The 24921-nt window shown below is 47.7% G+C and overlaps 1 protein-coding gene across 2 annotated transcripts; it reads left to right on the plus strand.

Moving 5' to 3' along the window:
• The first annotated feature begins 282 nt into the window (after positions 1 to 282).
• pcgf3 (polycomb group ring finger 3) lies at positions 283 to 24677 on the plus strand. Of its 2 annotated transcripts, none has more exons than XM_084699003.1 (10): positions 283 to 405; positions 9207 to 9308; positions 9743 to 9860; positions 10547 to 10643; positions 12109 to 12164; positions 12564 to 12674; positions 14789 to 14877; positions 17668 to 17805; positions 19423 to 19503; positions 19632 to 24677. In XM_084699003.1, the coding sequence occupies exons 2-10, from the start codon at positions 9294 to 9296 to the stop codon at positions 19677 to 19679; spliced, it is 753 nt and encodes a 250-aa protein (XP_084555129.1). In that variant the 5' UTR covers positions 283 to 405; positions 9207 to 9293; the 3' UTR covers positions 19680 to 24677. The 2 variants fall into 2 exon arrangements, with proteins under 2 accessions (XP_084555129.1, XP_084555137.1); XM_084699011.1 differs by lacking the exon at positions 283 to 405 and adding an exon at positions 5234 to 5366.
• The last annotated feature ends 244 nt before the right edge of the window (positions 24678 to 24921 follow it).

Raw genomic sequence — 24921 nt, forward strand, 5'->3', positions numbered from 1 at the left:
TAAGAGGGTAGACCAGAGAATGTAAAAAATGTACTACATCCCCTTGTTACAAAAGTATAACAGGATAACATTGAACTAAATCATCTGAAAATGTTATTGGAAATGGCCTGAGCCGTAATCCGTTTCTCATTAACAATTCAATTATATTGTGAGTGAATAAAATATATTGTCGTAATAAACTTGCCAAAATAAATTCATGAGACACTAAAAGATTGGGCCAACTTGAAGATGAATCTAATTTAAATCTCCTCCCCTTTATCATTCGGCGCATGCCCAGCACAGCTCCAGAGTGCTGTTTCGGCCTGTTTCGGGATTGCCCGGACATTTTCGCCTCTTTGTTTTACTGATAGTGGATTTAACTCGGATTCAACCCAATATCCAGCAGACTGAACTGTTCCGAAACAGGTTAGTTCGTTTAACTTAAAATATGTGGGAAATGCTGCTATATCAGTACGCTTATTGGCGATATATGGCAAGGATTTGTATTGTTCTTATTCATTTTGTGGCTGTGTCTTTTCCGCTTGGTGGTATGGGCATGCTATACGTGTTGTTTTATATGCCTGTGTTGTAGCCTAGTGTATGGCCGCGCCGGGCCTGCAGTTGCACACCGGGATCCTTTTCAAGGAAAAGTGCATTATAAGAGGATCTCGGCTTAGCTCGGAGCACGTTGCACCGTTTGTAGGAGAGGTTGTCTTGTAGACGGTCTCGAGTCTGTCATTTTTTTCCGTTGTTATTGAGCAACAAACCAGTCTATCCCATTGCTTGGAATGTTCTTGAAAAACCATGGTTCACCATTAAAACCCCTTTCGGGCTCTCAAAGTTCGTGGTAAATCCGCGAGGTAGTTCTCGCCACATGATCAAATCAAGACAAAAGAAAGTTCATGCTTGTAGGGGCTATTTCGCCCCCACCTGACCGCTGTAAACTGTGACATTGTGGGGTTCGGCCAAAGAGTCAGTCCAGCCAACAAGTCTTCTGACCCTATCTACGGTTGCCTGACATCCATCGACTACACGAGACAAGGAACAAGGCACCATTTACATTTTCAACAAGCTGTATTGACGAGATTTGTTTAGAGTAGTCTTTGCTTTGATCAACATTCAAGTCACCAGTCGCTTTATACTGTAGCTATTTTTCAGTTCTCTTCATTACTGAACTTGTTGATAAACAAATTCTGGAGATATCGTGCATGCTTGTCAGAATATGGTACATTCATGTGTTGTCCGGGTGGAATCCCACCCTAGTAAACTGGATGCCCCACATCACTTCTGTATATTTCTGGATTCCACATGAAGAAAATGACACCATCACCCAATGTGTATAGGTTCTTACTTGACCCTGAATTTACCCATGCATTCAGTTCATACCCATGTTGACACACACAGATAAGTCAAATCTTTCTTTTCTTCTCAAAATGATGAATCACACAGTTGATTCACAATCACACCGTTTTGATCATGTACATGGACTTTGGTTGTATCTGATATGGGGATGAAACTGTTCCAGTCAAATGCAGAAGGAAACAGATCAATGTGTTCTTCCCAAACTGTTGCGGAAGTCAAAATCTTGAGAAACTGACGCGTAACTGTTGTGTAAATTCAGTTCTTGCGCACATACACACACAGAATTACTAAGATTGACCACTCTGGAAAGCATTGGAATAGCTAGCTTTTTGTGTTTGACAGCAGAGAAAGAAGTGACATTTAATTAGGGACAGGGAATCTTCAGAATTTTAGATATCCGATAAACGAAGGGCCTATTTAGCAATATCTCGGAATTCACTCACAGTTCGGCCTAAACGATTAGTTAAAGAAGATCGTTTGACAAATGGCACGTTGGCAGACTGGGTAATTGGTGAGCACTGGGCAAGCTCCAGAAGCACTCGTGCCAGTTAGAGTGGAACTGTGAGGAGTCCTGTGAGTCACAGCAGGTGAAGTGAGGACATGCAGCTGCCCTCCTCAACCTCCAGCCCTCCCCGTACGCAGCTTCGGATAAAAGCATTGTCTAAATGATCACATCATTCCAGGGAGGTTTTCCATGCATGTTAGCACTGGTTAGCACATTTCTCTCTCCTTTCTGTCTCGCTCCTCAAAGGTTCCAAAAACAAAATAGACCCAGAATCTTGTTGAGGCGGCTTTGCACCTTGTCACAAAGACGGCAGCTTCAAACCGCCTTTAATCACAGGCCCGTGATCTCCAAAGCAGGCGTAATGAAGACTCATCATGTCTCAAGATCAACGGTGCCCACGGTGTGGGATTTGAGTGTCTGTGGACCACGTCAGTAACAGCCATGGGAAGTTACCCTTCCCTTCCTTGGTTTACACGCCGTCATTTACATTTAGTCATTTAGCAGACACTCTTATCCAGAGCGACTTACAGTAAGTACAGGGACATTACCCCAAGGCAAGTAGGGTGAAGTGCTTTGCCTAAGGACACAACGTCATGTGGCACGTCCGGGAATCGAACCGTCAACCTTCTGATTAATAGCCCGATTCCCTAACCGCTCAGCCATCTGACTCCCCTCTCTGTTACTGTGCGGATGTTGCGGCACTCGATAATCGCAGGTGATATACTCACATAGTTGCAGTGTGCCGGGCGGAGAAGTGATTACTTTGGTCTTGTATAGAACAGTCCTTGATCCTGACCAGGGAAATACTGTTAGAACTGGGGGGGGGTCAGATGGCTGTGTGGTCACTATAGAGTATGTTCAGCTACTGCTGTGTCCAGTTGTCTTCCTCACAGAGGTTAATGTGGAGTGTAATAGAATACTTCCATAAAACCTAGAAATGCCCTGCTCCTCACTGGGCTAGCCTTCAGCCCCACAGTTAGCTTAACAGTCACACCGTTTTGTAAAGCCTCTCTTTACAAGCAGACACAGATGCCTACAGATCAGCACCAGTAACCGACTTACACCCTCAAATAGGACCTCTAGTCCCTACTGGAGCACCAGGGTCATGCCTCACATGCCTGTTCAGGGTGACAGTCAGGCTGTGTACAGGGTCGTTAGAGCAGCCTGCCCTTTTGGATTAGAGGGTGTCATAACCCTGGAGGTCAAAGGTGAGAGGTCAAGAGGACCAGGAGTGAGGCCACTTGTTACCGGTCACGCTTTCACACGCTGACAGTGAAGTTTTCTATTGAATGTGGTCAGAGTTCAGCTGAGACAAGGGCACTTATGGACAACATGTGTGTTTTCGTTTTTGAGGTAGAAACAAGCTACCAGGTATCTCTTGCGAAATATCATAGTTAAATGTTTGTACGTTGTGTTTTTCTACCTCGGTATTCCCTGTATCCAGCCTTTCCCAGAGCACAGAGTTTGAGGGTTGTAGGTTTCTATTTAAATGCATAACAGTGATATCTGGCTGTTGCTCAAGTTATTTGGTTCGGCCTGCTGTTTAATTGCAGTACACTTCTCATACCAATATCACTTTTCCCAGTCGAGTGTAGTCCAACATTTCCTTGTATGTTTGACAGTCAGAGTCCTCTGTGTCGTGGGTAGGGTCGGCAGTGACAGCATGCACGGCCCATCCTCCCTCACCCTCTCCAAGGTTTGTCTTCAGGTCCTCTGACTCGGGTATCCAGCCCACCTTTCATAAACGCCACCGTCTCCAAACAGTGAAAATCACTGTCAATGTCGTGGCAGGATGGGGTTTATACTGAGGGATGAATTTGAACCCACTGAACTTGGTCATCTACAGCCATGTAAAGGTGCCACATTTAGGCTGATGCCGGTCATCTAGCCAATCAGCTTCCGTTTGTTGGTGCCTCATACCAAACCTGCCAGACCAGAACCACAACAGCAGTCAGTTGGTCGTTGGTTGTTGGTTTTATTTGATGGAATGCAGTTTGACTAAAGACGTTATTACTGAACTTCCTTTTGTTTCTTTCAGTTTAAACTGAAGCGCATGGAAATATGGCTTACTCTTTACTTCCTGGTGCTTGTAAAAAAATCTTTCCTTGACAGATAGGGCCTTTATAAGATGCTATACTTATGAACTAACACATATTACAAGCACTTGCCTCCGAAGTGTTTCCAAATTATGAAATTGCAAATCCATCTATTTTAGCTTTGTTCCACATAAGTTTTAATCATAATCAAGCTTTTAAGGAGATTACCGCTGAAAGCACCAGTGCATGGAAAAGCACTTTGGCCTTCTGACAGCAACACAACAGCACCTGGGTGAGTTAGACAGTCAGTTTCGACAGATCCCCGACCAGATATCGGCAGGGCCTTGATCCATGGCCCAGCCCACTCTGTGACTCAAAACAAATCCGGCAGACCAAAGTTCACAGACACAGAGGTCATTTATGTATAAATATAATCCTTTTCAGCGCAAGCATTTGAAATTGTTTGATGTTGCACTTATGACATTGATTTTGCCGCGCTGTGTTATGCCCCTGTTGTAGCTGAACTGTTCTTGTTGCACAGTAAATGAGATGTTATTGTTCTCCATGTCTGGTCGCTGAGATGCGCTGTGTCTAGAATACAGACTGTTCCTTGACTCACCAAAATACTGTTGCAACTAAAACTCACATCCAATTCTTGATCCATCTGCAGTGTCTGCATGCCGCTGTGAATAGAAGCATCTGCTCAAGGAGAAGAACATCAGCATTCATCAGTGTTTACTCTGAACACGACCTCACACTAACCCCACTTCAGGAATCCTTCCTGCTCCTTGTGAGGTTGTTGTATCTCAGGGTGCCAGGCTGCAGTTGGAGCCCCGTCACTTTGATTGTGTTTCTACCTTGTGTATGTCGAGTTATCTCCTCAGGTGTCTGTGGCTCTGTCTACTCTCTAGGCCTTCTCACAGATAGTCAAACAGTTAACTGGGCGACACTTTGCATGACGGTCGCATTAAGTACCATGAAACATAGCAATACCTGTATGAACAACACAGTAGTAACACTTACCTTAGGATATACTAAGGTTTAAAATAGCAAGAAATAAAGTTGTATTTAGGACAGCTATGTAGTTACACTTCATTACAATTTAGTGGTTATTATTACACAAGTGAAACCTGGTGTGGGGGAAGTTGTGCTTTCCTAGGGTAAGTGGATGTTAACAATGATCTCGTTTTGGTGACACAGCCTTCATCTTCCCCTTTACAACATCCACTTACCCCCCAAACCTCTCCCCCAATCTGGGCCTACTTACACTTCTGTATAAACCTACACTGTTAACACTTAATACAATTTAATAACACAGCAGTTCCTATCTAAGCACAATGTTAGTTATCTCTATATTGTAGTTCCATGGCAGTTGAAGCAATGCGACGTGTTCCAGTGTCCTCCAGCAGTCCAGATGCTGTGTTCCCTGTGGGCCGAGGCATGATCACATCCAAGCTGCTCCACCCTGTGTTGTATCCTGGCTGGTTTGTTTACCCTTTTTTCACATGGCGTTTCACCTTTGTTTATAGTTTTCGTTCTTTAGCAGTGGCCCTGCCTGGCCCAAGGTGAGGTTGAGGGTGAGGCTGTGGGTGAGGCTGTGGGTGAGGCTGTGGGTGAGATTGAGGGTGAGGCTGTGGGTGAGGCTGTGGGTGAGATTGAGGGTGAGGCTGTGGGTGAGGCTGAGATTGAGGGTGAGGCTGAGGGTGAGGGTGAGGTTGAGGCTGAGATTGAGGTTGAGGCTGAGATTGAGGGTGAGGCTGAGGGTGAGGCTGAGGGTGAGGGTGAGATTGAGGGTGAGGGTGAGATTGAGGGTGAGGCTGAGGGTGAGGCTGAGGGTGAGGTTGAGGGTGAGGCTGAGGTTGAGGGTGAGGTTGAGGGTGAGGCTGAGGGTGAGGCTGAGGGTGAGGTTGAGGGTGAGGGTGAGATTGAGGGTGAGGGTGAGATTGAGGGTGAGGGTGAGATTGAGGGTGAGGCTGAGGGTGAGGCTGAGGGTGAGGTTGAGGGTGAGGCTGAGGGTGAGATTGAGGGTGAGGTTGAGGGTGAGGGTGAGGTTGAGGTTGAGGGTGAGGGTGAGGGTGAGGCTGAGGGTGAGGGTGAGGCTGAGGGTGAGGTTGAGGCTGAGGCTGAGGGAGTGCTCCAGTCACTGCTCCCTCTCTGAATGCTGTCATTGTCTGACAGGAGTCTTGGCTCCGACACCCTCATTCAGGAGCCCACGTCCTACAGCATTAAGAGGAGGAACCACTCTGTGTGTGTGTGTGTTTATGGTTTAAATTGTGTTTGTGGCTTTACTTGTTGGTGTGGTGTGTGTGTTTTTTTATGGTTTCACTTCTCGTGTGTGGTTCTGCTTGTCTGTGTGTCCTTATTTATGGTTTCACTTTTTGGTGTGTGTGTGTGTCTTTAAAGTAGAGAGAGAGAGGAGTGTGAGAGAGAGAGCAGAGAGAGGGAGAGGGAGAGCAGAGAGAGGGAGAGGGAGAGACAGGGAGAGGGAGAGAGAGCAGAGAGAGGGAGAGACAGGGAGAGAGAGGGAGAGAGAGAAAGAGAGGGTTTTTGAAGTGAATCCAAGCCAGCCACCAGACGAGGACTCCTCTCCTTGTTCTTGATCCAGGCCTCAGTGGCCCTGTGCCCGGCTGCCGTCCAATCTAGCCTCCATCCAAACACTCCAGTGGCCACAGGCAGCCAACAGGGGCTCTTTGTGATGCTAAATGTGTGTGTGTGTGTGTGTGTAGAGTGGTGTGTAGAGTGATTGTGTGTGGTGTGTGTGTGTGTGTCTTCTGCAAGCAGGATTACATCTTCACTACTGCTTATGAATGACTGGAGTTTAGCAACAGTCATCTGTGGCTCATCACTGTGTGTGCCCTGTTCTATTTGTGTCAGGCGTGTGTGTGTGTGTGTGTGTGTGTGTGTGTGTGTGTGTGTGTGTGTGTGTGAGAGAGAGGCTTGTCTCTCACAATCTCCTTTTGACTCTCTGTACATCCATCGTGGGTGTGTGTGTGTGACAATAAAGTGAGGATGAATGAAGTGATGAATAGCGGGGTGAAGGTTACAGTCGTCTGTAAACAGGTCAGAACTAGGATGTGTCAACAGACATGACAAGGCCAGGCTGATGTTGAGCTAGCTTACCATGAGGTGAAGCCAGGGTAAACAGTGACCTCTCCACACCCTCCAGCCCTAACCCCCCCCCCGTCTGTCTGTCTGGTCTCTGACTCTTATATAATGTCCTGTCTGACATAACAATTTTTGGGGCGATTCGTCGACAACATTATTTCCTTCCCCAGTCACATGTAGAAGTAGCAGTAACGGGTGCATGGACGAGGTGGTGGCGTAGCTTGGATTCTGATCCCCAGGCCTCCTCTCTGTGGAGCAGCTGTGGGACGGGGCTGAGGGGTCGACCTGTGTGGAGGTGTGTGAAGCTGCGGGGCTGGGTGACTAAAAGCCCTTCGTTCTCCTGGGTTCTCCTGGGTTCTCCTGGGTTCTCGTCTGATCCTGCCAGCCTGACTCCGGTTCTGCTGTCTCCTTCCATCCGGGACTCCCAAGACAGATCTGATGCAGGGAACAAACCTGTTTTCTCTGTGTCTTTTTCAAGTCTTTTGTTTTAGCGGAAAGCCTTCCGGCTTCTGTCGTCCTCCATCCAATCAAACGGAAGGTGTGATGGATGACACGGTTGTGTGAGGAGATGAGCATTCCTGCATTGGTGATTGCTGTTTATTGTGTATTTAAGATATATTGTGTATTTAAGATATATTCTTTGGGCGTTTTACTGCTTTATTGGATAGAGACAGTAGACAGGAAAGCCGAGAGAGAGGGAGAGAGGGAGATAGGGAGAGGGAGAGGGAATCACCCACTTAAGATGCACCTCCGAACTGGCAAATGATGGTTCTGATGACTCTGAAATGGCCCTTGATCAGTTCTTTCTTTGTGTAGTGTGGTTGTGTGTGTGTGTGTATAGCCTGTATGAGCAGTGTGTCTATTAGCACTGTGTAGTGTGTGTGTGTAGTATGTGTGTGGTAGTAGTAGTAGAAGTAGCAGTGTGTGTAGTGTTCAGATGGTCTGTGTGCCAGCATCTCTAGTCTGCTCATTTCACAGTCTGGTGAGCAGACAGCAGGATGGTGTTGTCAGTGGCCGTGAGGTGCAGCTACATTGTGGATCCAGAGACACAACGCTGGAAAATGAGCCAACTGCTTCCCTGCCAAGCCCTCGCTCACCAGGCCCTCGCTCACCAGGCCCTCGCTCACCAGGCCCTCGCTCACCAGGCCCTCGCTCACCAGGCCCTCGCTCACCAGGCCCTCGCTCACCAGGCCCTCGCTCACCAGGCCCTCGCTCACCAGGCCCTCGCTTACCAGGCCTTCATTCACCAGGCCCTCGCTCACCAGGCCCTCGCTCACCAGGCCCTCGCTCACCAGGCCCTCGCTCACCAGGCCCTCGCTCACCAGGCCCTCGCTCACCAGGCCCTCGCTCACCAGGCCCTCGCTCACCAGGCCCTCGCTCACCAGGCCCTCGCTCACCAGGCCCTCACTCACCAGGCCATCATTCGCCAGGCCCTCATTCGCCAGGCCCTCATTCGCCAGGCCCTCGCTCACCAGGCCCTCACTTACCAGGCCCTCACTCACCAGGCCCTCGCTCACCAGGCCCTCGCTTACCAGGCCCTCGCTCACCAGGCCCTCGCTCACCAGGCCCTCGCTCACCAGGCCCTCACTCACCAGGCCATCATTCGCCAGGCCCTCATTCGCCAGGCCCTCATTCGCCAGGCCCTCGCTCACCAGGCCCTCGCTCACCAGGCCCTCGCTTACCAGGCCCTCACTTACCAGGCCCTCACTCACCAGTACCTCTCTCACCACACCCTCACTCATCGGGCCCTCACTCATCGGGCCCTCACTCACCAGGCCCTCACTCACCAGGCCCTCACTCACCAGGCCCTCGCTCACCAGGCCCTCGCTCACCAGGCCCTCACTCACCGGGGCCTCGCTCACCAGGCCCTCACTCACCAGGCCCTCACGCTTGTTTTGTTGTTGAGTTTTTTCTTGCCTTCTAATTTAGGTTGGTTATAGGTGCTGATCTGAGGGCATTAGTGAAACATCTGTTACTTGTAAAAATGGCTGTATAAATAAGATTTAGATTGACTAATCTCAGAGCTAATGAGATTCCAGACCAGAAATGAGTCTAATCAGTGCTGGTTGAATCCAACTGAACTGTGTCCATTCATTGTGAGGTAACATCCACACTTGTACAACCTGCAACTGCAGATCAAGAGGTTTCAGCTTCAAATACCCCTCTCACTTTGAATAGAATAATCTGATAAAAGTGTGTGTGTGTTTGTGTCCCTCCAGGCTCACAACAGGGTGTCCAGGATGCTGAGTTAACACTGCCGGGTCCGTAGGAAGACAGCAGGCCTCCAGACCTCCCTCAGTCCACACATGGCAGCATTAGGGGTGAGCGGGAGATGAACATCAGTCTGTCTCTGTCATTCTGTTCCTCTCTCTTTGTCATCTGTCTAGTATCTCTCTCTCCTCTCTCTCTCTCTCTCTCTCTCTCTCTCTCTCTCTCTCTCTCTCTCTCTCTCTCTCTCTCTCTCTCTCTCTCTCTCTCTCTCTCTCTCTCTCTCTCTCTCTCTCTCTCTCTCTCTCTCTCTCTCTCTCTCTCTCTCTCTCTCTCGCTCTCTCGCTCTCTCGCTCTCTCGCTCTCTCGCTCTCTCGCTCTCTCTCTCTCTCTCTCTCGCTCTCTCTTGCTCTCTCTTGCTCTCTCTCACTCAGTCAGTCACTCACTCACTCACTCACTCAGTCACTCACTCACTCACTCACTCACTCACTCACTCAGTTCACTCAGTCAGTCACACAGTCACCTCCTTGTTTCGTCCTCTCTTCAGAACCCCGACATGCTGACCCGGAAGATCAGGCTGTGGGACATCAACGCCCACATCACCTGCCGTCTGTGCGAGGGCTACCTGATCGACGCTACCACGGTTACCGAGTGCTTACACACCTGTGAGTTCTGACCACACAGACACACACACACGCTTACACACACACACATACACACACCACAGGGCCCAGTCTGGAGCTCAGTCCAGATCCAGAATGCCCCACAGTCCTGTGAGTGTGACATCTCCCGGTCCCTAACGAGGGCCATCAGTCTTGCCACTTCGTGAGACCCCCTCAGCTCCTCCCTGTCATGACACGTCACATGGTCAGAACCTCGTCAGAACCGTTCGCTCTTTGGGAGTCCACAGACATCAAGATCTCCACTCCGGCGCCAAGTTATTAACGGCGTCAAGTCTAATTGCCTCAATAATCGCTGTGATATATTGGTGAGCAGACATACTGGTGTCTCTCCCGAGAGGCCTTCCTGGGGAAAGGAGGATTCAGCCAGCCCATGTGATCAGCAGTGTGCAGAGGTGTAGTATTGTGTCCATCCACCAGGGGGAGACATTGTACTACAGACGACTGAGTCAGAACAACAGCACAGGCCCTCGCTTACTGATCAAGATGAGGCAGAGATTCAGCTCTTAGGACCTAACCGGGCTACATACACACTACTAGTACATACACATGCTATTGTTATTTCACAGGTTGTAGTCTAGAACTAGTCGAATAGATTTGTGTGTGTGTGTGTGTGTGTGTGTCCAGTCTGTAGTCGTACTGACTCTGTGTGTGTGTGTGTGTGTGTCCAGTCTGTAGAAGCTGTCTGGTGAAGTACCTGGAAGAGAACAATACTTGCCCCACCTGTAGGATTGTGATTCACCAGAGTCATCCTCTGCAGTACATCGGGTGAGTAGATCACTGCAGCCTGCACACACACACACACACACACACACACACACACACACACACACACACACACACACACACACACACACTCGGCAGGCCCTGTGTTTCGTCAGTGTGTCAGTGCCCGGGGCCTGCAGTGTGGCAGCTGCTCTCAGTAGAGGAGCCAGCAGCAGGTCTGGACCCGCTCCTCCTGGCTCCCGTCCCCAGAGGCTCCTTGCAGGGCTCACCAGGGGCGCCTCAGTACTGCGACCCATCCATCATGAACACACAGCACACTCACAGAAGATACACCCGTCGATGTTATTATAGACTCCTCTCTCTCTCTCTCTCTCCCTCTCCCTCTCCCTCTCCCTCTCCCTGTCCCTCTCCCTCTCTCTCTCTCTCTCTCTCTCTTTCTCTCTCTGTGTGTGTGTGTAGCCATTCTGAAATCAACATGACTATATTTACATTTAACGGTGATTAGATTTGATTTATTGTCACTGCGCCCAGTACGTAGTGTTATATCCTACTGCTATATGCCTCATTCTGCCGCGTTCTTCCATGACTAAGGGGCATACATGCTGTCTGTAGTTGGAGAGATGGAGGTGAAGTGAGACATCTTCATGTCTGGTAGGTAGCTGAAGGTAGCTCTCTGTGCTCGCTGCACCTGGCGCTCTGTCAGGTAGGGGGCGCTGCCTGGCTGAGAGAGGCTGTGTAGGCAGCACAGAGACAACAAGAGGGCTGTCTGATGGGAGGGAGGGAGGTAGGGAGGGAGGGAGGGAGGTAGGGAGGGAGGGAGGGAGGGAGGGAGGGAGGGAGGGAGGGAGGGAGGGAGGGAGGGCGGGAGGGAGGGAGGGAGGGAGGGAGGGAGGGAGGGAGGGAGGGAGGGCGGGAGGGAGTGAGGGAGGGAGGGAGGGAGGTGGCTGATTGTTACCTAATTACGAGAGTTTTTCCAGTGCCCTCTCAGCACAGACTGACCTTCACTCTCCATCAGGGGAAAACACATCTTTTCCAGGTTTTATACGGCTCTACAGCAATACACACCAGTCTGTCCCAGTGCAGACTGGGATCGACATGCGTAGTCAGGGCCATCGCTGGGTAGACACCACACACACACACACACACACACACAAACACCTCCGTGCTAAATGACCTGTTTCATGCTGGAGGGGTTCCCAACAAACTGAATGTCACGCGCTGACATTTAGGAAACCGCTGTGATTCACATCTGTCTCTGATTGCCTTTCTGAAACTCAATATTTTATTGAGTTCAAGGCGTTTCCGGAAATGGATAGGCTGTTTTTGTTTTCAAACAATTCACAAAACGGAACATAAAATACATAAAATAATAAGCAGGATGGATGGATCATGTAAATCCATCGTCAAATCAGTCTGTAATGAGAATAATTTCCAGACACTAATCTCGGAGAACATTTGGTGTGACAAAAATGTCTCAAATTCTAACACATCTCTGTTCGTCCTCTAGCCATGACAGAACAATGCAAGATATTGTCTACAAGTTGGTGCCGGAACTTCAAGAAGGTAACGCTCTCTCCATGAGATCATCTTCCCCCCTCCCCCTGCCCCTCCTCCCCGCCCCCCCTGCCCCCTGTGACACTGGCATGTTCAGTATTCATGTCATTCACGACTGCAGATCCAGCTTCCTAACCATGCATTTAGACAGTGGGATTGGAGGTTTAGCTCTGCATTAAAAATGAATGAATTTAATGTGCACCGTCGCTGACGCAAAGACCGACCATAACGGGAAAGAAGAGACTGACCTGTTCTGAACCTAGGGGAATCCTGCTGATGTTGTAGCATTGACAATGAAGGGCGCACTGTGATGACAATTTTGCATTATTATTATTATTATAACTTAACCCTCAGCTGTGGTTTTGATTCCCCCTGAATGTGTTCTGTCCTCTCCCTTCCTGTGTGCAGCGGAGATCAAGAAGCAGAGAGACTTCTACCAGAAGCTGGGCATGGAGGTGCCAGGGGACATCAAAGGAGATCTGTGTCACATGAAGCCACACCTAGATCCACAACGCAATGGTACAGTCCGCCAAGCACCCCTGTTACATACCTCCCAGTGGTACGGTCTGATCACGTCTCAGACCTGGCACACTTCCTGCATGTGGAACACCATCAATGCGTCCCAATACCCACAACTATATACATACAGACTAGACAGTAGGTAGGATGGATGCTGTCTCCACCCCTGGTCTTACCTCTGCCGGGTGTGACTGGGGAGCGAGCAGGGAGCGAAGCCGCCCAGCTGTTGGTTCCTGCCTCCGGAGGGCTGTTTAAACGGCACCCCCAGGGTCATTTCAAAGGGTAATTGCTTGCTTAAGTCCCTTTCTGAATTTTGGTCATTAAGACTCAGCTGGAGGACAGATTGGTCTTTGCTTTCTGGGACCGAGCGACACGCTTAATGTCATTTAAGTGCGAGTGGTTGAGAATGTGGACAATGGAAGCTTTGGTTCCCGCGACTCATTTGGGCGGCTGTGGGTTGGCGGTTTGGCGGTTGGCGGTTTGATTCCCGACTCCTCCTAGGTCGTGTGCCGAAGCATCCTTGAGCTAGACTCTGACCCCCAAGCTGCTCCTGATGGGCAGGCCAGTGCCTTGCATGGCAGCTCGCTGCCGTCGGTATGTGTGAGTGTGAGTATGAAGGGGTGAATGAGAGGCAAACATTGTAAAGCGCTTTGAGTGCCGCTAAGGTAGAAAAGCTCTATATAAATGCAGTCCATTTAAAAGGGGCTTTCTGTCATTGTTCCTCTCCTTTTTTCTCCCTTGATTTCTCTCCCTCTCTCTCTCCCTCTCTCTCTCTCTCTCTCTCTCCATTTCTCTCTGTCCCTCCATTTCTCTCTCTCCTTTCCACCCAATATCAGTCTTTTTTTTACCAACTCCTTAACATGGTTCTTTGTCCACATTCACAAGTGTATCAGGAGTCATCTTAACATGAGGTGGACACAAAAACGTTTATATATTTACACGTAGTCATTAGAAATTTGGGGGGCCCGACATTAAATGAGGGGGGCCTAGGCCCCCCCATGCCCCCTCTTGGCTATGCCACTGTGGTGAACCAAGAACGAGGTCACCATCAGACAACTGTGTTTGTCCTGCTGCCTGTGAGCTACGGCAGCCCCTGTCTCTCTGCTCCACCTCTTGCCCTGTCCACTGGCCGGGAACAGACCCAGAGCCTACATCTGAGAGCAGCTTCTGGGTTGCCCGGATGAAGGTTAATCAGAAGCGGTTCTTGCCCACTTGAACCACAATCAAGGCAGTCTGGAAGGTGTTGTTGTGGGGGAGAGCCGGAGCTAACAGCTACGCACACACTGCGTAGCCTTCATGTCCAGTTTCATTCACGCATATACCTTTTCTCCCAGGTTAAATCGGTCATTAAGCTCTCCGTTTAAGGCCAGTGCTTTGTGAGCCAAATATAGTGCCAGGCTAGCTTTTGTACTGTAGATCACACAATGGTCCAATAAATGGGATTGTTCATGGTTGAACACTGCAGCTCTACAGTGAGTGGATTGTTTGATTAATTGGCAGGAAGCGTGGCTGACATTGTCTGCAGAGGGACAGAAGTTGTTCACTAGAGTATACCTCAGGGTTTCCCGCAGAAAATGTGTTAGTCAGGGTGGTAGGGTGAGGTTTGCCTTCAGACTGGGAGGGGGGCGGGGCTAGTTTGTGTAATAGACAAATGGGGAGGGGGGGGCTAGTTTGTGTGATAGACTAATGCGGGGGGGGGGTCAAGTCTGTGCTATAGACTAATGTGTTTTGCAGGGAAGGGAGACTGGCGTTGGTCACGGTTTGGAATGGAAGGGAGAAAACACGACAACGGCGGATATCTCTATTATTATTTATTTTTTACTGAAAGGTGCTGAGGGAAACCCTGGTGTATGCTAGATCGTTCCTAACCCTGGTGTATGCTAGATCGTTCCTAACCCTGTACCTACAGTGACTGTAACTCAGCTGACACCCTGTTCTCAATCAACAGGAATTGGCCCTTATAGTAGTGCACAAAGACAAGAAATGTATTCATGAAGTATTATTTATCCTTTAGCTAACCCTGGGAAAATAACAGTTTTCGTAAGTTTCCATGGCATGGTTCACATTTGAAGCATTGCGGCCTTCCAATCTTGTCTCTCATTGGTTCTTGCCAGGTGACGTGAAGTCAGAAGACACAGCCAATAAGGAGACGGCAGAGGAGAAGCCCGAGGAGGATAACGACTACCACCGGAGTGATGAACAGGTACGCATCACTTCCTGTTGGACAGGAAATGCCATTTCCTTCATCCAGTTTCTATGATATAATTCCCCCCCCCCCCCTCCACACCAACACTCACACACACATTCTCAAGTCTGATCTAGGTTACTACATCTTGGCTCGTCTAATGTTTTGGGTGTTTGTGGAGCAACAGTGACACCCAGAACGCGATCGACAAACATCGCATTTCAAATGCAAGCTTCTTTTCAATTTCATCTGTATTCCGCCTCGTTCTCAAGCTCGATGAATGAGATCAATAATGCAGAAGAGGTGACTTGTTGTCATGGCCGCTGAAGCCTTCAAAACAGCCACGTTGAATAGGGAGCTGGGATGTGGGCTTCTCTGAGAGAGCTTTGTCTTGTTTACCTGCTGTCTTTAGAGAAAGCATGAAAGCTTGGACGTGGCGTGTCTTCAGACTGGGGCGAGGCGACGCCGGCTCTCCGCAGCCTTGCAGAGAGATTGCGGAGAGATTGCACGGTTGGGCAGGGGGTCCTACTCTTTAGCTGTTCCCCAGAGACGCCGGCGTGTGAATGGAATAGTTAATATGGCTTCCAGACTCCAGGATGTATACACAATACTGGGGGGAGGGGATGGGAGAGATGGAGAGAGGGAGAGAGAAATGAAAGGGAAAGGGGGGAGAGAGGAGAGGTGGATGGGATGGAGGGAGGGGGGGGGGGAGAGAGGAGAGGTGGATGGGATGGAGGGAGGGGGGGGGGGGGTCTGTGTAAGGGAGAAGGGGAGAGGGAAACAAGATGGATGCCTGATTGTGAAGGGTAAAAACTGATGGAGGGAGAGAGGACAGGCCACATGACTTAATCTGATTGTGATGAAGGAGAGGAGATATAATGCAATAGACAGAGGATGGTGGGGGGGGGGGTTAGAGGAGTCACATGGTTTGAAGGATTGGGAGGAGAGGCATACTTGGTTGTGCCAGGGCCACTACGGTCAGACAGGGAAATGTAATGACACGTGCACACAGCCACACACACACACACACAGTATGATAAGCAGCAGGAGAGAGGATGCATGACTGGGTTTTGGAAAACTTTCCCCTGGTGTCTTCTGAATGACCTTCTGAAACATGACCTTGGGGTGCAGAGCAGAGCTGGGAAGGGTGGCAAGGGGGGGTAAGGAGGCCTGATCCTCTCAAACACCCAGAGGAGACAGGAGACAGGAAAGCTTTCTCTGCTAGACCAAAATCCATACTTCCAGTTCTTTCAGAAAAAAAGGAGAAAATACATTTAGAGTCACTTCATTGAAATTGCTTTGTATGAAAGCTCTCTGCTAAATGAATAAAATAGGAAATGTTAATGGCACAAGGACTGCCAGATCAGAAGCTGGTTGAAAGGATAGAACAAGCAGCCATACTTGTGTTGGTGGGTTTCACTATAGAGTATGTTCAGCTACTGCTGTGTCCAGTTGTCTTCCTCACAGAGATGCATGTGTATTGTAGTGTGATGCGTGGCTCTAAAACCACATGTTTACTGGATACCCGTCACTCAGAAATGTCCCTTTCTTCTCAGTAATTGTCTCAACATTTCCATAATGGTCCCTGTAATGTGACTGCCATGAAGACTATTGAAAGACCATTAACTTTAATGCAGCTCACAGCCAAAGTGTTTGTTTATGCCTGGTTTCCCTCGAAGGCGAGCACAACAGAAAAGCAGCCAATCAGCTGCAGCTTAGGAAGTGTTGTTGTCGCAGCAGCTCAGTCAGGCCTTCTCCACGAGTCAACATGTTTGAAGGGGGGGAGGGAGAGGGGGGAGAGAGGGAGGGAGGGGGTAGAGAGAGGGAGGGGGTAGAGAGAGGTAGGGAGGGGGTAGAGAGAGGGAGGGGGGGGTAGAGAGAGGGAGGGAGGGGGTAGAGAGAAAAGGGAGGGGGTAGAGAGAGGGAGGGGGTAGAGAGAGAGAGGGAGAGGTAAAATGGAGGGAGAAGGAGTCATGTTTATATCGATACTTAGGTTGTATAATTATTTAAGATTTCTGAGTTCTGACACTTTCGATTTTGTGCATTCAGTATGTGGTGGATGTCTCAAGACATTTAAAAAAAAAATCCTGTTTCGAAAAGGTTTTTCTAAAACTGGTTGTTCCCATCCTTGATTGTGATTGGCTGCAACGCATTCCATGGCGTTTTGAAATCCGGCATAACATTCTTTAACATTCCATATTACTGCGCATCAAATATTTCAAATTAAAAAAGACGGCAACGGTGTCCATCAGGCTGTTGCGTGGCAACGACATATGTAGGAACTATACTGTAGTGGCGGAAGAATGACGGCTTATTATTAAACTATTTTGTTTCAAATTTTTTTAATTTATGAAACCATATCAAATATTTGTAGTAACAGTTTTAGAAAAGCAATAAGCCCCGCAAGTCCGTGGTTTACCCTGATTTTAGAACAGGTTACGGGGTTTTCACACTAACAACTCCCCCTTACCTGTAAATCAGCGCAAAACAGGGCCTCTTGGGGCTTATTGCTTAACCCTTATGTTCTTCTTGGGTCATTCTGACCCATCAGTCATTGTGACCCACCGTCGTTTGCGACAACTTTACCGCATACAAAAACAAAGTGAAGCATTTTCTTTTAACCGTTGAGCTGTCTCAGACCCCCCCACATTGCAATAAAGAAAATTATTTTTATTTGCTTTTGTATTGGGTAAAATTGGGTAAACACAACGATGGTTCGTTATGAACCTTTTGGTCATGTGACCCGAAGGCAGCACAAGGGTTAAATGTGCGTGTGTGTGTGTGTGCGTGTGTGCGCTCGCCCCACAGGTCAGCATCTGTCTGGAGTGTAACAGCAGTAAGCTCCGCGGCCTGAAGCGTAAGTGGATTCGCTGCTCGGCTCAGGCCACCGTCCTTCACCTCAAGAAGTTCATCGCCAAGAAGCTTAACCTCACATCGTTTAACGAGGTAAGGACAACATGAACCTCATCCTGAGGTAGGGACATCCACAATCTAACATTTTTTCATGAGGTCCACATAGCTTTAGGGATGTCCTTGCTATCTGTCCCCTGCCTCCTGACCCCCTGCTACCTGCCCCCCTGCTACCTGCCCCCCTGCTACCTGGCCCCCTGCCCCACTACCTGGCCCCCTGCCCCAGCTACCTGCCCCAGCTACCTGCCCACTGCCCCAGGGTAGTGTTGTACATGCTGTCAAAGCCCCACAGCTGTCACCGCGTCTCGCAAAGAAGGATTCTTCTTCAATTTTTTTCTGCCATCTTCGAAACAGATGTTCTCAGGCAAATAAGCTCTTGTAATATCATTTGCTTTTTGACAGTGCTTGAACAAGCCTGTCAACTGCATGGGGGGGGGGGATATTTGACAAGCAACTTCGGTACACAGCTAATCTTGGAGGTGGTTCTGCATTGTCTTGTTATGGAGATGTGTGGGCGGTCTTCGTCTTCTGCCTCCAGGCCTCCACCCCTCCTCACAGCTGTCAGCCATGCTACGATGTCATTGTCGTTAATCTGTTGTACCGAGAGATGCTGTTGATAGAATGTATATTTACAACCGCTAACAGAAAGTCATAAGCTGGCATCAACACGCCCAGTTTGGTCGGCTGCGCTGCATGTCAGTCGATGGTGATTATATGGTTAGGAAGAACTGACTTCATGGTCTCACCTCCTCGCTCTACGGTTCTTTACTTCCCCTGTGTATGCTGTTTGTCGGGTCTCTTTGTTTTGTTTCACTTGGTGGCACCTGCACAGTTGTGGGTGTCAATGAAAAATTGTTTTACTGTCATTATATCATAGTGGATCGATTCTGTAAATGATTTTATCCAGTGACGTAAAAGAAGGGTGCTTTGAACCTGCATTCTCTTGAGCAATTCAACCTTCAGCTGTACTTCCATGTATTATTTGTACGGCGTTTTGGATGGATAAAAGCGTCTGCTAAATGATCAAAGTAAAATGTACATCTTAAGAGTGTCCAATCCCTGCCCTTCTACCTGCTATCCTTCTCCCAGCCAGTAGGTGGTGCTGTGGCAGTGCAGCAGCAGCCCTCACATCCAGCCCTTAGCACTCGTTACAGCCAGTATTGATTGGCCGATGTAGATTCAAACAGCCTCGCTAGAATATCAATGTTTAATTCGCCGGAGGAGAAGTAAGGGTTTCCAGGCGGTTCTTTTGATTAGGACAAATAAGCTTTTGTGCACTGAGAACATTAACCACCTGTTCCCTTGGTCTGCGGCAGAGAGGCTGGGGGGACATGTCAAATGCACGGTGCCATCTTTGTTTCCTCTCCAAAAAAAGGGAGTGTTTGATGCTGAATGAATGCGAGAGAGAAAGAGAGAGAGAAGGAGAAGGGTTGGCGCTGACGTTTAGCTTCTTAAATCGCGCTGCGAAAAGAGACCGACTAAGAGCCAAGACCAGAACCAAATACACACGCTGTCATCAAAAGCTGAGTGTGTTTATGTTTGTGTATGGAAGTCCCTCTGTGGTCAGGAGCAATGTTCTGGATCTCTGGGGTTCTGGGTCGAAGGTCAAACGACACCCTGTGACTTATGTTCCTGCTTGTCTTCTGTCCACAGCTGGATATTTTATGCAATGAAGAAATCTTGGGGAAGGATCACACTTTGAAATTTGTCGTAGTGACAAGATGGAGATTTAAGGTAATTGTTGGAACCGCGGGCCTGGTGGAAGAGGGGAACTGTGGTTCAGAAATTCAGAGAGAAATATGTATGCATGCGTGGCTGCGTTCTGTAGAATATCTTGACATTCTGTTCTGTTTGCATTGCAGAAGTCGCCCCTCTTGCTGCATTACAGACCTAAAATGGATTTACTGTAGTGAGAAGGTGTTTGCTCTTGGCCCAGTGGCCCTGGACGGTGCAGAATCGAACCATTTATGCAGAGACGATCAACCATCCAACACCATGCAAACTCTCCCAGCAGAAAACCACAAAAGCCAGCACACAGAACCAACCTCCTACACAGTTACTGCTACACTGGCGCTTTTGGAACAAAACAACCCTTTTTTTTGTCCGCTACGTCCTAGATATGTGAAAAAATTTGAGAGAAAGCATATATTTATACTTTTGTACAGAAGAGAGACAAGGATCCAAGACGCTACTCCAGTTCTGTTTACACGTGAACAAGATGTCGACAAATCGTGCTACCGTCTTTTAAACTTAGCTCTCACCCATAACTGAGGAGGGAAAAGGTGAGGGAGTTTTTAAACAGTTCCTTTTTCTTTTTCAGGTCACATTCAAGTGTTGGGAGCACAGAAAGTATATAAAGTTATATAAAAAGTTATCTTTGAAGCCGTTTATTAACCTTGTCTCTGAAATCTTTGCGTTTTTTAAATTTGCTTTTGGTTCTTGACCGTCAATTGTGAATAGGCTAAATTTTTGTGTAGTAATTTATGTTCTATATACCAATATTGTACATAAAATGTCATTATGTGAGAGATTGAAAAGACTTAAGAAAGAGACTTTAGACTGTTTGGAGTTGCTCCCAGAAGTGCTATCTATATGTGTTGGCCTACTTGTATGTAGCATGAGGGTGAACTAGAGTTCTTCATGCAAATTAGGCACATTAACAGTATATAAATATATATAATGGCAACTTTGTTGTCTATGAAAGTCATGAAACAAACATGAAATATTCTGTAATGTAAGAAAGGGTTATATGATGCTGCGTTGCTACGAAGGCAATCGATACATCTGAGCATTATTGAAAACAAGTCTGCATCAAAGCTTTTCACCCAGTTTGTACATCTCCCCGTTTTCAGTTATACCATTCACTGAATCAACATGGCAGTCAAACACTAGGACACAGAGACATCCTTCATGTCGTCTGAGATTTTGCCCAAACCTGCCTTCGGGGCTCACAATGCAATACATGCACCGTGGAACAGGCAGAGAAAAGCAGCGGTCCTGTTGATTCAATCTCTTTAGGTATTCATGCCATAATCCTTATTATCCGTCCTCTTGTCTACACCCTCCCTCCCCCGTAATTCCTAGCTAGCTAGCTAGCAGCCTTGTGTTGAGGAAACGAATCCGCACGCACGCGATGCCCAAGTCACCCAGCAACTGACGGGGCTAAAGTCTTACTCCTTAGAATGTATTTCCTCTGGGTCATCCTCTATTACCTGATACAGAGCATTCTGCTCAAGTCTCCAGTGCTACCTTTAGTGCCAAAGGTATAGATTTCTCTGGATGCTCTCCCGTAATTTGCATGACAAGATATAAATGAAAGTGAAGTTCAGTCCAACGGCGACGAGTGTGTGTATTTAGCAGTCTAGATTCGTGAGTTTGCGAAACATCGACCACATGAATTCAGGTATTGAAAAGTGAATTTTTAACCTCGTTATTGAAAAGGACTGCCTTTCGGTAGGCTTTGGTGCTTTTTTGAGTCCATGAACTTTGGAGGAGAATGTGTCTCTATGTTTAACGACCAACCTATTAACATTGTTCCTCATAACTGGACCCCTTTATTACGTTTCAGACCTCAGATAGTTACCTCACTAGTGATAAAGACCACTGTTGTTTACCCCATAAATATTCAGAAAAGGTTCTATGGCCTGCATATTGAATTAGTTTCATACAGATCTCTACCAAACCAGCTTAACCAAAACTATTTTTATTTGGTTAAAAGCCCCCCCCCCCTATCCCCCCCCCCCCCCAGGTGCACAATTATTATTATATTTCTTCCTGCATCTTCATTAACTCCCATCCCCCCCCTACATGGGTTACTTAAATGTCTTACAGCGAGAAACATTTTATATGTATCCAGTCAAACCTTTCATGTTACCTGCATTTTTCACTAACTAATGCCTGTGAACTCTGCTTTCACAACCTCTTATCAGATGTTGGTTTTTGTCATTTGTCCATTTTTGTATTTCAAGCCCATAAGGCTGGGGGAAAAAAGCATTATGTCGACACAAGGTGCTATTGTATTTACTCGTTGCTCAAGGCAAAGAAAGTTCAGTGCGGACACTTGGTACCATCATCTTGACGTACCAATGGCTTCTATGTGTGTAATCAGAACAAAACAAATTAGTTACACTGTGTGGGTCTGTATTTTTAGTTGTTTTTATTTTCTTGTTTTGTACTGTTCAGGGGCTCTGTGATGTGATCTGTGGGGGGGGGGGGGTGCTGGGGTGGGGGGGTTCTTATTTTAGGGGCTTTGCCACAATGAAGACTGGGGTCTCTTTCTCCCTTTGAAGCCAGCTATGGTGCTAACTCGTTAGTGTTTTTGTGACTCTCCAGAGCAGCTTTGGGATTGAACATTAGCTTGTTTCAGTGTTCTCAAGTCTCTACTTTGAGATATTTTCGCCTGCGTGCTGAAGTGCTGCTGTGTCTTCTGTCAGGACGACCTCTCCTGTCAAAGCCGTCTCTCAGGAGGGAAAGAAGGCGCTGCCCTTTTTCTTTTTGATTTGTTTGGCTTGCCCAGCGGTCCTGGCAGTCTTCTGGGGAACGACACGTGGAGAATAGCAAAGAACATTTGAGACTTTTGACAGTTTGTTTTATTGAAAACAAAACAGAACCACAGAAAATGCAGGCATTGACTGCTGCTTCTCAGATAAAGCCCACTTTCATGTCGGGTTCTTTTTCCTTTGACCCTCATATCTGCCTGGAGAACATGTGGGGGCGTCCTGGTAGACTTTGTATTGGAGCTCTCTCCCTGCAGGGTGTAATTATCTTAGCCTGCAGTTGACTCTAGCTCTCCCTCCACTTCCCTGACTTCTAGGCGGTAGACGAGACGAGGGGTGTTTGGAAGTCCACGTAACGGTTGTCGTTTAAATGTTTCCAAAGTTCCCTTCCTAGAGCCAGCAGAGCCACCAGAGTTCTCTCGTGGTGAGGTGTTGGGGGTTCCACCTCCTGAGCTGTGAACGGATCGATGTTCACGCTTTTATCAGGCCCAACATGGAGACATCAGTGCTGCTACACTTGACAGCCAGGCTAAGAGGCTTACAGGATCCCTGACAGACTGGGTTTGGTATCCAGGCTGGAAGGCTGCCAGGTAGGATGGAGACCAGGGGATGGGGCCTGTCCTGGCCTGGACTCAGACCCTTCCTCTTTCTGTTTTGACCTCGTTGAGCTGGAGAATTTGACCTGGAAACGGTGTCATTGCTGTCACTAGCACCAGCACGGAGTAGCACCAGCATTATTGTCCTAGCGTCCCATCCCGAGGGGAAGGACAGTGTATTTGGGGAGCTTTCGCAAACGTTCTGAAACCTAATGAAGTCCTAACAGAGTATTTACCTGAAACTCTTATGTTGTACCCAATCAGGACATGTCACCCAGGTGATCCCCAGAATGACAGCACGTCTCCAGGTGGTTACCTTTCCTTCCTAATAACGCTCTCCACTCCGGGGGAGCGAGATGCCAGTTGGTCTGTGTGAGGTTCCAGAGCTTTGCTCTAAACCTCGGTAATCACCCCTGTTGGCCAGGCAGTGTGAGCGGGGTCATTCACATGGCCAGGCTGGGTGAAACACATACTCCACACACACACATACACACACACACACACTCGCACATCGGTTCTTCTGGGTGAAACACATTCCAGACACACACTCTGGATCGTCTGGGTGAAACATATACTCCACACACACACACACACACACATCGGTTCTTCGGGGTGAAACACACTCCAGAAACCCAATTCGTCTGGCCACGGTGGTCATGCCCCACCGCTCTCTCTCAGCAGGGTTGGCTGGCAGTAGGCTGATCCAGGCATAAAAGCTCTCAGTCACATTCCCACGGGCACCACTGCTCTTACAGAGGCAAGTGCCCGGATAAACTCCGGAACACTTTCTTTTTTTTTTTTTTTTACATTTCATCAAGAGATTAGAATTTCAATTGCCTGTTTCGAAGCAGTGAGAGAAAATTGTCTGACTTTGTACAGGAATAGGTAAGTTTCATGAATGGGGGAAACTGCTGGCTTTGGCATATTCTCAAGTTAGGGAAAGAGATCCTCAGTTACTTATCCTTCACAGTGGCAGGCCCCTCGTGAGCCATACAATACACGCTGACAACGTTGTAACATCTGTCTGAATTTTGTATTATTTGTATTTATTTATACTGTAAAGATGATTCCTGCAGCAGGTTATTTGTTGATTTTTTCTAAGAGATTTGCTGTCCTTCCTTGTGCTCATTAACTTCTAATGAATGCGTGTGAGATTCGATTCATTAGATTTTGTGATTTAAATTATAACTCCACTCCCTTTTTGTATTATTGTGTGAACCTGTCTGCTCAACGCTCTGTAAAAACAAACAAGCAAACTGTATTCCATTTTGGTCAAAGTTTGGCAAAAAAATGAAAAAAGAAAAAAAATCTGGCAATGTGGTTACTTGTATTTGCAAGGAAAATGTGCAATATACGGTTCTCTATGGCTCCAGGTTTCGAACTCAATTTTGCTTCTTTTTGTTTTTGGGGGCTTTTTTCTTTCCAGTAAATTCCTCAGGTCACTAACTGCCTTCCTGGCAGGTTCAGATCACACTAATGCACCTGAACTATGAAATAGGTAGATTTAGGTTTGGTCTTGTCTCTCCTCATCATTGTTTATAATTTTGTGTGTTTTTTTTGTGTTTTCTTTGACAAATGTTCCTCTGGTTTGTTTTCCGGGTTAAACACAGGCACTTATTCAGGTGTCCTTTTCCTTGCAGCTTTTTGTAATATAAATATTTATTGCACATGTAATAAAATGGGTTTCCATTGCCACATGAAAGGAGTTTTAGGTCAACAACGGGGCTGGAATTTCTTACATACTACAATGTTAAAGGGGCTTTTTTTTGTTGAAAGCCTTTAGTGTGTATTTCATCAATAAATGCCTTTTAAAGAGTGTCTAGGGAATGTCTGTACCTCTTATTAGAAACACGTACTCTCTCTCTCGACTTGGATCTTGAGATGCTTCACTTCAATGGTCACTTCATATCATTTAGTCATTTTGCAGACGCTCTTATCCAGAGTGAGTTACAGTTAGTACAGGGACATTCCCCCCCGAGGCAAGTAGGGTGAAGTGCCTTACCCAAGGACACACCGTCATTTTGCATGGCCAGGAATCGAACCGGCAACCTTCTGATTAA

This window comes from Hypomesus nipponensis, chromosome 1 (assembly GCF_054491055.1).
Source record: "Hypomesus nipponensis isolate SF chromosome 1, ASM5449105v1, whole genome shotgun sequence".
Classification (NCBI taxonomy): Eukaryota; Metazoa; Chordata; class Actinopteri; order Osmeriformes; family Osmeridae; genus Hypomesus; species Hypomesus nipponensis.